Below are 12,106 nucleotides of genomic sequence, written 5' to 3' on the forward strand. Positions count from 1 at the left end.
CCCCTCCGGTGGGATCCCTCCCGCGGGCTCCTGCTCTCCCCATCCATCCCCTCCGGTGGGATCCCTCCCTCTCAGGTGCGCGGTGCCCGGACGGTCACGCCGTGCTTGGGGAGAAAAGGCATTTCAAACACCGCTAGGGAATAACTGAGCTCCTTGGCACCTTTCCCGTCGGAGATGGCTCTCGCTGCTTCCCCTTTTAACCCCATCCTTCCCCCTTTCCCTAATTCCCGACACTCAAGCCAGGAGCAAAGTACCAACTCTTAAAGATTTTCCCTTCCTTAATATCACTGAACTATCGGCTCCACAATCGCCAACAATCTCATCGTCAAACAGGATTAGTTATCGTTCGCTAATTGCGACAGACTTTTCTCCTTTTTTTCTTCTTTTTTTTCTTTTTTTTTTGGATGCATTGCTCTCCCAAGGACTGTGGGAGCATCCCGTTACGCTCAGGTGAGGCTCCTGCAGCCCGACATCTCTCTTTTGCACGGGATAAAGAAGGACGAGCCGCTGACTGAAGGGTATCTCCCCAGGCAGCCCGGAGAGCCCGACACAGAGGTCTCCTCCCTCCCCCTTTCCCCCACGCGTGCATACCATTTATTATCTGCAAATTTGTATCTGTGGTCATCCGCTGGTACAATATCCATCAACAGGATGTACTTCGTTTTTGGATTAAGTCCAGTGACCTTCACTTTGTAACTGGGGAACATGCGCCTGTTAAAAAAAAAAATAAAAAATAAAAATACAAGTATAAAAGCAGTGAAATGCAAGTTTGCCAAGGTGGTTTCAGAGTGTGTTTGCGAGGAGGAGACGTAGAGGGGGGGATCATTTAACAAAAGGGCAACGCCACCCTCTCAGATGGACCTTGCCGAAAGGCTCGGGCAGCGGAGGGTGCACCCTTCCCTCGGGGTGCAGCACATGTTTGGGTGCCACTGGTTCCCCCTCCAGCTCCCGACCGAGGCGAACCCGGTGATTTTTCAAGGCAGAATCGCAATTTCGACGCTGGCGGATTTATTTATTCACCTACTCGTGTGCCTATTCGGGTTTTGACTAAGCCAAGGCTTCAACTCCCCCTTCGTTGAACAAATCTGACCGTGAGAACTTTTGGAAGCAAGTTACTTCCCTCTGTCCATAAGACCCTGGAACAGGAGGGGAGATTTGCCAAAAAAAAAAAAGTTTTTCAAAAAGTTAAAATATAGATATTTCTAGAAAAATATATGTATTTTTGTATATTTCTTGAAATACGTATATTTATAGAAACAATATATTATATAGAGAGAAATGTATACGTTTAAATTTGTATATATTAACCATCTCTATGCCTATCAACGTTTCTATGGGCAGATAAGGGGGAAAAAAAGCCCTCCACGCACTCAGGTGTAAGAGCAAACCTATGTGCAGCCGTGAGCGCCTCCCGAGACACCAGCAAACACACCTGACAAATCCTTGGAAACCCTCGGATACACACAAGACAGGGGCTTTTCGAAATATTTTCCATTACTGCAAGGCAGGGACTTAAAACACTGCTGTTATTTTAGTTTGAAGCTTTCCAAATATTTAAAAATAAAGCAGATGAAAATGTATCCCTGGACTTAAAACACGCATAAACAGAAAAAAAAAAACCCACCACACCTCTAAAAATACTGAGCTCTTCTCCGAGGCTCGGGATCTTATCGCTGCCGTGAGGCACCTGGGCTGGGCTTTAATTCGGTTGTAAAAAACTGAGAGGGGGTGGAAAGCGACCAACGGAGAAAACGGGGGTTGAACTTTAAAGTTTTAAGGGAGAAAAAACCAAATTCCACCTGAGGATCGATCTGTAACTCCGCCGACAACACCTGAGCACCAGGACCGTGGATTTCGCCAACGACAAACGTGGGGAATTCTAGAAATAAGGAAACCTATCCCTTATCTCCCCTCGAGCCCCTGCACTGTAAATGTCTGTTTTATTGCTCTCCAGATGAGATTTCTGTCCCCGGCGATATTTGTTTGAAATTTCTGCAAGGTGGTTTCTATCTCCCTTCTAGAGTTGTCTTTTTTTTTCCCTGTGAACCGGGTTTTTTTCGGGAGGTCCCGGCACCGGCCTTATCCCCCCCTCCTCTTCATACCACGTCCCCTTGGCCACAAACCCCTTCTTTAAAACCGATTTTTCCAGCAGCAGCGAGATTCAAGGGGAATGCGAGACGTGAGACAGATCTATTCGCTAAAACTTCATCCAACCAGCTCCATATTTTTTTTTCCCTCCCTCTTCAGGCAAATTTTGGAAGACCACAACAAATACCAGATGACAGAGCAAAATGAAAGTTTGACTCTGCGTTGTTTATTCTGCCCTTACAATCTAAAACTACTACTATTGCTACGCGTGGAGGGGTGGATTTTTCTCCCCCTTTCTCCAAGTATTCTAATTTAAAATTACAACGAAAAAGCCTCCCTCGGGCTGCCCCCAGTTTGCCGGTGGGACTGGAGAGACTTTTTCACTGGGTCTCGCTGGCCACTCTTCAATTTCACAGATTAGTATTAAGGATAATGTTAAATCCCCTCCAACACACGCTCATACATATATAAATATCTGCGGATCAGCTTTACTAAGCCGGTCATGGAATCGATTATAGCCCCAATAAAGTTGGATTTGCAAGGCTGTATATTTTTCTACACACCCACGCAGATAAACACACATATAGAAATGGATTCGTCCGCAAATAAATAGCATGTGGATCTATCTCTGCATCTAAACAGCTTTGCTATCGCTATATAAACAGTAGCTAAAGACCGCATACACTTTTAAATGGGGTGCGTGGGTGTGCTGGGAATATTCACCTCAGTGTGAGCAAAATAAATAAGAAACTCCGTCAAACAGCATAAAACATTTTTCAAATGCAGAAGGGCCTATCTGCTAATAATAATAATAATAAAATTAATAATAATTATAGCCCACCGAGCTGCTCTAAACAAGGTTTGGGTTTGGCCCAATTGTTGCAACTCGCGTTCTCCTGGAAAGTTTCCAAAGGCCTGAAATTGGGATTAACGATCCAACTGTTCTGGTTAAGAAAGAAGCCAGAAGAAACAGTTTCTCCTGCATATATTCGGGCAGAGGGGGCTCTCCATGGCCGGGCAGGGCTCTGAGGGTGCTCTCAGTCCGAGGGGGGCTCTCGGTCACAAGAGATGTGACTGTCGCAGTGTCAGGGAGGTGGACACGCACCCTCATCCACGCGGCTGCGATTTCCCCCCCCCGCAAACACGCCGGGGAACGCGGACACTCCTCTCCTCTTACCTCCCGGCCTTTGTTATGATCATCTCCGTCCCCACTTCGTGGAACTTCAGCCACAGCTCCCGTTCGTGCAAAAACACCTTGATGCCCTCCATGCCCTGCGGAGGGGAAGGCACAGAGCGTCAGCCCCGAGCGCTGCGGGGACAGCCCCGGCGGGAAGCTCGGAGGGAAAAGGCCCCGGAGCTCGGGGCATTCCCGGGAAAATCCTGCCGCGAAGCCGGGGAGAGGGGGATTTCAGGCCGGAGCACGGTGATGCTGCTTAGGGCGGGCCTGGAACAGGGTCCTGCGGGCCTCGGTGCTCCCGGGGCGGGGAGGCGATGGGAGGGAGCCCCCGGAGCCGGCTCCGACCGCATCCTCCCAGAGCAATCCCCCAGCGCTTCGGCCCAGCTGCTCCCAGAGCCAGCCGGAGGAGATTTATACCCTCCCACGAGCGATTTACACCCGCCGGCTGCGCTCTGCAAGCCACAGAGGCGTAGGGTGTTACTCTGCTCCCCTTGCCGCCTTATTTTCTCTCTTCCCCCCGGCCCCCACCACCCAAAAACTGCGAGCCCCCCGGCTGGGGCGGATGCCATCGCAGGGACAACACATCCCCGCACCAAGCCAAGCACGTAATTCCCCCCCACTCAAAACGGAGCCAAATCGCCCCGTCAAACGCTTCGAGGGTTGGTTTCCAAAAACAAACGGTGGGACCAGTCCCTGTGCCCACCCCGGCCCAGCCGAGCGTCCTGCCTGCACCCACAGCGGGCTGGGGGGTTCCACCGGGGGGTTACCTGCCAGGGGAGAAGCGGGGCTCTCCGAGAGGGCTCCACGGCCGCCGAAGGAAAGGGAATCTCGGTGGAAAAGCCCCTCTCCCCGCCTTTCTCCCCCCCCCCCCCGCGTTCCCAGGGCTGCCCCGAGCCGGCTGGGGCCGAGCGCCGGGGGACGGCTCCGAGCACCGGGAGCTCCCAGGGAAGGAGAAGCCGAGGGATGGCCTGGCCCGCTGCCGCCTCGTCCTGCCTTCCTCGGGAGTCCTCCGGGAGCTGCAGCCGGTGGGTCCCGGCTGGGATCCCACGCGTGTCCCGGCAACATGCGGAACTAGGGGGGCGAGGGCTGATGGAGGGCATGAGGGGCACCCCAAGGTGTGTCTGTCCCCCGGGTGGTTACGGGGGTGCCCACGCGTGACAGCAACTGCCTGCCCTCAGTGCCCATTGCGTGGGTGTGGGCTGTATCTGTGTGTGCCTGGACAAGGGGTGCATATATACACAAATAAATATATATAAATTTATATCCTACACTATACATTTATATCTCACACAAATAGGCACGGGCACAGCAAAGATCCACTCTGTGTCTGTTCACACGTGGGCGCTTGTGGGGGTGTGTCAGCTGCTGCCACAGCGGGTTCCCTTCTCTGTTATTTTGGGTGCTTTTCCCCGCGTGCCCCTCCACGCACCCCAACATTCACGCCCGCACTTCCCCGCTGGTTTAGCGCTTGAGCACGACCTTAAATAACACTCAGTCAGGATGAGGCCCGCGATCAGGTGAGGCTTTTCGCCCCCGTGGGGCCTAAAATGGCTCAACCACCCAGTTGGGGGGAAAAAACCGCCAAGGAAAGGGAAAAATAACACCAAAAATGAAATAACGAGGGGGTTGAGGAAGAGGAGCGCGAGTCCTTACCTGCTGGGTGAAGGCTGCTTGGGGGGAGGTGGGGGACTTGCTGGTGGCCCCCAGCTGAGTGTCCTGCTTGGCTTCAGCCTGGAGCTCCTTGGCCTCCGAGTCCGCCGGCGTGGTGGGGAGCCCGAAGCCTTCCTCGCTATCCGCCATGTTACGAGCTTCCTTCGCCGAATCCCCCACTGCAGGCACACATCGGGGAGAGAGCAGAGATAAGAGACGCATAAGTCAACGCTGACGTTTAATAAAATATATATATTTCTATAGCTCCGCGCTGGGGAGCGAGCGGAGCGCCGGGGCAGGGCTGCCCGGCAATCCCGCAACTCACTTCCAGCTGCCCGGGGAGGGAACGAGGCCCTTTAACTTTGGGAGAGGGAGAAATAAAGACTTTTATTTATTATCGCAGCCCGCAAGGGATGATAGGATTTGGGGGGGGGGGGGTGGGGGGGGGGGGGGAGGGGGGGGAAGGGGGAGGCGGTATTATTGAATGCATCTTTTGGAAAAGGTAAACAGCGTATTTTAGGGCCGGCTGGCAGGACACGGGGAACAAGGCACCCGAGGGGCTGGGGACCGGCCAGCTCATCACACAAATGACTCTGGAGGTCGAGGGGTCCGAGGTGGGGGGGACAGAGCCTCCCCCGTGTCTTCACCACCTCCAATCCCCCCCGGGCTCTCTGCGGCCCAGGGGGTTTAAAGTCCCCACTTTCCTCCCAGGGAAGTAGGAGCTTCCACCCCACTCCAGTTTCGACCGGGAAAACACCACCGGCACGCGAGGCGGCTTCTATCACCCCATTTTCAAAGAAAATACAACTTCTTTCCTCTCTTATAAAGAAGGAAATAAATAAATAAATAAAAATACTTTCCTCCCCTTACCCCGGGCAGTTGCAAGAAAAGCAAAGGATGGACGAGATAATTAAAATATATAAAAAAATAAATCAATCGGGCGAGACTGTGCAAGGTAACAATGTGCACTCGGCTGGTGAACTGGGGGGTGGAATTGGGGCTGCAGTGAACTAAACCATGACATTTAGGATAAAACTGCACCAGCGGAGTAAAAGAGCTTTAAAAATACACGGTTTCTATCTAATGCGAGTAACCACAGTGAATTTTAAAAGCAGTATTTTGCCTTAGCTTTAAAAGCTCTATCAGGAATGGTAAAAGTTTCACAGCAGCACCAGAAAAAAAGAAAAAATAAAAGCAATTGAATTATCTGTTAGTTTGGGGGTTTTTGTTCTTAAGAAGTACAGAGTTTTAGTAGCTTTAAAAAAATCTCTCTAGCCTGTTTCGAAGAAGGGGATTCACTTTTGAAAGGCCAAGCATATGGAGGCAATATTGGGTTTAAATACACGAGAATGTTTTTAAAGGAGTTCTTCGCCCTGCAACAATATTTGAAAGCTGTTAAAAATAAAAGAGAGCGAGAGGGGGAAAAAAAATAAAGGCAATTCTCCTTTAAATGCAAAGGAAAATTGGGAGTGGAAAGGAGGGGGGGGAGAAATGATCTTCCCTGCTAGTGGTGGGTAATATATACATGTACGTATATATAATTTAAAAGGACAAAAAGCGAAGGGACTGCAGGTCCGCACCTCTGGAGCTACAGATCACACACAGACGCGGCCCGTGCTCCCTCCCTCCCTTCCCAAAGGCTCTTTTCCCACCGCACACCAGCCAGCGACTGACCGAGGGGCGAAGCGAAACCGCTGCGAGCGCGGAAAGTGCGCGGGGCGCTGCGGGAGCCGCTGCCCCGGGCCCGGGCCCAGCCCGCGGCGGCACAGCCGCAGCTCTAGGGACCATTTAAGGCTTTTCTCTTCCCCTCCTCCTCTTTTTTTTTTTTCTTTCCCCGGACTGTTGTGGTGTGTTGTTTGTTTTTGGTTTCTTTTTTTTTTTTTTTTTTTTTTGCTTCCTTGGGAAGTGCCGGTTATCCATTTTTTAATCGATTTCCCTCCAGCTTGGAGCTATAATTCCCCCTGAGCTGGCAAAGTTAGCGGGGAGGGCGAGGGAAAATAATACAACTAAAAAAAAAATAAAAAAATAAAGCATGTTTATTAAAACAAAGAGGGACCCGGCCATGGCAGCGCAGCCCTGCCCCAGCGAGCCTCCCCGGTGCTCTCCGCGCCCAGACATAATTAAGCAGATATAAAGATAATAGTAAATTTAAATACGCGAGCGTGACGACAAAAAATAACCCAACAACTACGAGCAATTGGCGATCCGTGGCTTCTAATTTTTTTCCCCTTAAAAGAGCTTGTGAGAAGAAATGGAGCTTGACAGAACCAGGCCGCGGTGGCTGGGTGAAAAATGCATCTTGCTTTGCTAAAGTAACGCCAAGTGGGTTTGCGGGAGGAAAAAATAAAAGGGGGCAAATAAAAATAAAATAACCACCCGCTCTGCTTTTGTTCCAGCTCTGCCCCCCCCCCCCCAGCCCCACACACCGCGGCGGGAGCCCTGGGGAGAGCGGTCCCCCCTCCTTCCCCTGCACCCCCCGTCTCCCGAGGCCTCGCAGCTCCTCGGCGAAGCCGATTTGTGGCCAACAATGCCCCCAACGAGCCACTTTCGCTCTCCCTCGGTCACGCACCCGCACACACAGATTACAGACCCCGACGGACATACATGGCAATGGAAGAGCTGTTACCTTGCTTGTTGAATTCCATGCAATCAATGCATCTCCATATAAATAATGTATGTGTCTATTTTCCCCGTTTGCAATGGAAATTACAATGGGATCAGGCTTCTCGTGTGCATATTTCCTTTTATTTATTTATTTGCGGATCAGCATGTGAAAACCCAGCCTGGAAGAAAAAAAACTATCCAATGCAAGCCTGCTTCTCTCTCTCTCTCTCTCTCTCCTGCTCTTTCCAAACACTTCCAGGTTGTCAGACGCACTAGAAAGGATCCTGAGACCAAGATAAAACCCCCACCCCCACCCCTTTCTCAGCCTGATCTGGAAGACACAATTCTCCCCAGCCCTACTCTTTCTACTCCCCACTTAAAAATAATTAAAAAATTAAAAATAGTAATTAGAAAAAAAAAAGGAAAAAAATTAGGGAGAGGGCGAAAGAGCGGGGAAAAAAGAAAACAGCACCCTCTTGGGAAAAGAAAAAAGAAGAGAGAGAAAAAAAAGTTTCGGGCGGCTCCTCCGGGCAGGTTCGCGGCGCTGCCGCGGTGGCTGCGCGGAGCCGGGCGCGGAGGAGAGGAGAGGAGCGCGGAGGTGACGTGGGCTCGTCCAGCTCCGTTCGCCAAGTGCCGGGACCCACTGCCCAACCAGCTGGGATCCTGCTCCGGAGAGACTCCCTCTCACACAGCCCTCCCTCCCGCCCCCTCCCCCCCCAAACCTCCTTTTCCAGCCTATTTTTCTGGCCGGCAAACAAGAACAAGGCACAAAGACAATCATCAAACTCCCCAGCAACCCTCCCCCCTCTCCTTTACCTCCTTCTCCGCTCCCTCCCTCCTTCCCTCCTCCATCCATCTCTCCCAACCAAAGAGAAAATTCAGCGCCTGGGAATATCCTGCCCCCCCCCTCACGTTAAAATAAATCCCTGGCTCCGCTAACCTCGCACCACCCCCAGTTCCCCCCTCCCGCCCTCAAAGGCAGCCCAGAGGTGGGGATTGAAACCCAGCTCTATGTTTGCTGGTGCTCACAGAGGCCTTTTATTGGGGGGCTGGGGGGGATCCCCCCTAAACATATTCGCCTAAGGGGTATAACCCCCCCCAAAAAGGCATGAAACGCGGGCGAGCGGGACCGAAACCCAGCGAAGGTGGACCCGGGGGGTGTGTGTGAGGCTGTGGCCCTTGTCCCCGCTTCTGGTCGCATCCAGGCTCCTTCCCCTGCCCTTTCCCATCCTCTTCCTCACCCCTCGCCGCTCTGCCACGGCCGAGGGCCGCAGCCCCCCGGAGCTCAAATAATCAACCCGTCAGCGAGGAGCGGGGATGTGGGTTTATCTGCATCTTCCTTCGCTCCTTTTTTTTTTTTAATGTATTATTGGGAGGGTAAAGTTGAATAGGTCAGCGCAGGGTAAACAGCCTCCCTGTCGCATTCTGCAGGCTGAAGAGAACCAGATTGGTGAGGCGGATTTTTGATAAGACTCGGAATAAATGGCATGGTTTAGATCTGCTCTGCCCACCCTCCTCCTCCTCCTGCCCCCACCCTCTTCTCGCCGCTCTGTCCCGTCCCCCCTAACCGGGAAAAAAAAAAATCCTTTACTCTTTTCTGTCTCTCGGTAATTTTTTTTTGGAGGGCATTTCGAGGAAGTTTTCAGCAAATCCACCCTCGCTCCCAGCGCTCGCGGGGCGCGATAACACCGGAGCCCTCTGAAAGTTGGAGGTGAGGAAGGGAAAAGTCCGGGGGTGAGCGGCTACTGGGGAGGGGGACGCGTATGTGGGTGTAGTTTGGCATCTCTCAAACCCTTTCCATGTGCACGCCAGTTCCAACAGCTACTTGAGAAGAAACAGCCAACAGTAAACGGTTGCAAATAAGAATAATAAAATAACTGCACTTGTAGCCGCAGAGAATAAGCCAGAGAATGCTACTTAAACAAACAGAGCAAAGCTTGTCCCATATTTCATTATTTTTAGAGGGGAAAGGAGCCGTGGAGCCCTTCCAAACACAAATAAACCAGGGAGCGAACCGGGCGGTTGTTCCCCCGCGGGGAAGGTGGCGGGAACGGCCCCAGCCCCGGCCTGGGGAAAGCGGGGAAAGGCCCCTTTCCCTCGCCTGGGCTCTGCTCCGAAAGGTGCAAATCAAGGGGGAAAAGGTGGGGGGAAAAGGATGTAAAGCAGGGAATATAAAGCAGGAATGCCGGGGAAGCACGCGGTGGGTGCAGCCGGCCCTGCACCGAACATGTGCTGGGAGCATCCCCCCAAAGCGTCCAGCTCGCCCCAAAAGGAGAGGCTTTTCTCTTTAGAAAAGAAAATGAAGCAACGAGGAGAAAGGTTTCTCGCAGCTGCCGGGAAGAGAGAACACGAGCTTCCCTCCCCTCGCCGGAAAGAAAGGGAAAAGTGAAAATCCCTGAAGTTTGGAAGAGAGAACCCGAGCACGGCCACTGCCTGGGAAAGCACTCACCTCTCCAATGCCAAACTAGCTCTCAAACACCTTGAAGACAAGTTGAAAACGATGCAAATAAATCGAATTTATTTCCGTCTGCAGGTTGGGGGGGGGTTGGAGAAGGAGGGAAAGAAAAAAAAAATAAAGCAGCTGAAGAAAAAGACGGCAAATCCAGGCTACCCAGGACTGGAATGTCAAGGCAAGGAGCCTTCCAGCTAGAAGCCGATTTGTGGTCTCAGACAAATTAAATATTACTGTTTATTACCAGCCATACTCCGATAAAATAAAGAGAGTTCAAGGCGATAGCTGCTATCTCACGAGCTTTGCTCCTATAGGACACGGAGACGTCACCAACCACGCAACTGGCCTATTCTGTCATGGTTGACTGCAGCAGTAATGGAAGGTTAATTTGTATTATTCTCCTCTTTTTAAAGCTCTATCAGTGAGATTCCTGGCGCTTTCCCCCCCTACCCCCACCCCCAAAGAAATCCATCCAGTGCAACGCAAAATACAGCGAGGCTGTGTGTGTGCAACCTCTATGTGATGCCTGTGTGTATATATGTACATAAATATATATATTTACACGCCGAGAAATACAACGCAGACGTATATACGCGGGTGGGAGGGGGTATATATCATATATGAGTGTGTATCACCGAAGCAGGCTGGAAACTTCGGGAAAACCCACTCATACCCGGAACGGAAAATGGGGAAACCAGTAACAAAGCTCCCGCTACACCAACAGAAGCCAAATTAATCCAACGGTATTGGCATTATTCAGCTTAATTTATTTTTCTAAACAAATAATCTTATTAGGGCGAGCAGGAAACTTGCCCAATGAATTCTTAAGCGCCTCTGGAAGCGAGCACGCTGGGCTATATATAGTAAATGATAACCTGGTTATTTGTACAGATTCAAGGGTGCTTCGAGAACCAATTATTTGCTCTGATTAAAAAAAAAATAGAGAAAAAAAGAAAAGGAAAAAAAATTTAGTAAATCGAGGCGATTATTTGCCAAATGAGATTGACAAGGGGAAAAAAAAATCAAAACCTTCCAGATCCCTCCAAGTGCAGCCAGTGGCGGCAGAGGCACCGCCGGCGCTGCCCCGTGTCCCAGCTCTCCCTCAACCTGGAGGAATTTTGGGATGCACTCACGGCCGCTGCAGGGAGATTTCACCAAAAAATAAAAAAATAATAATTAAAATTAAAAAAAAGAGAAGACAAAAAAAACAAAACAAAAAAAAAGATATTCAAACGTTGTTTCCTCCAACAGAAAAAGAGAGAAGGAGAAATAGGGAGAAAGAAAATAAAGAGGAACACCCAAGGGAGAGTGAGAGGAGCTGGAGGCTGCAAAGGTGAGTGTTGCCAGCAGGGACCCCAGCCCTGCTCCAGCCGAGGGTCTGCAGGCAGCCATCTCCCCACATCCCGGGAAAACCCTGCCTGCACTTCCCGGCTTCCCCAGGCTGGGCTCTGCCGGCGCCCGGGGAAGCCAGGCCTAAAGGAAAAGCACCAGCGAGGATGGCGGAGAAAAAAAGAAAAAGGAGGAGGGTCGGAGGTGGAAAAGCCCCCCTTGCCCTGATGCGCCCCATTTGCTGGATCTGGCCGCGCTCCTGAGCTCAGAGTCCTCCCAAATAACCGGGATGGGAGAAAAAACCCACTGAGTGGGATTCTCCAGCTGGCACCGACTGCTCAAAGGCGCTGGAGCTGCCAGAGCAGGGTAAGACCTTACCCAAAAGCAGAAATAAAATTCTCTCCCCCGCAGCCGACAGCCCGACCCCACCTCCTGGTGTACCCTGAGGTCCCCCCGGAGCCCCCGAGGCGGCTCCAGCCGGAGCATTGGGATCGTTCTCTCCTGCCCGCCCAGGCACCGCTCGCTCTCGGCCTCCGAGCCCTGAACCGCCGGGATCCCTTTGCTGGGAACCACCGGTTATTTTCACCCGGCACCGCTGAAAGATGAGGGGTAAAAAAGCCAGCACATGTAGGAACGCAGATAAATATATACATATCTACACATATTTAAGTATAGGTGTGCCTACGGGAGTCTGGACACACCATTTGCAAACACGCCCCCGCACATGATGCCTCTTTGCTCCAGTCTTTCAGCAAATTTTATATCTCATGTATTTTATATATAATTTCGTTTGTATATTTGGGCTA

At 51.4% G+C, this 12,106-nt stretch overlaps 1 protein-coding gene across 1 annotated transcript in view; it reads right to left on the reverse strand.

Moving 5' to 3' along the window:
- TBX5 (T-box 5) overlaps positions 1 to 7,575 on the reverse strand; it is a 40,151-nt gene extending 32,576 nt beyond the window's left edge. The window contains exons 1-4 of the mRNA XM_027696778.1: positions 7,542 to 7,575; positions 4,919 to 5,094; positions 3,266 to 3,360; positions 592 to 711 (exon numbers count right to left, since the gene is read on the reverse strand). Coding sequence (XP_027552579.1) covers positions 592 to 711; positions 3,266 to 3,360; positions 4,919 to 5,094; positions 7,542 to 7,560 — 410 coding nt within the window. The 5' untranslated portion in view covers positions 7,561 to 7,575. The remainder of the gene's footprint in view (positions 1 to 591; positions 712 to 3,265; positions 3,361 to 4,918; positions 5,095 to 7,541) is intronic.
- Between the last annotated feature and the right edge of the window lie 4,531 nt (positions 7,576 to 12,106).

This window comes from Neopelma chrysocephalum, unplaced genomic scaffold (assembly GCF_003984885.1).
Source record: "Neopelma chrysocephalum unplaced genomic scaffold, ASM398488v2 Primary Assembly neopelma1_116, whole genome shotgun sequence".
Lineage (NCBI taxonomy): Eukaryota > Metazoa > Chordata > Aves > Passeriformes > Pipridae > Neopelma > Neopelma chrysocephalum.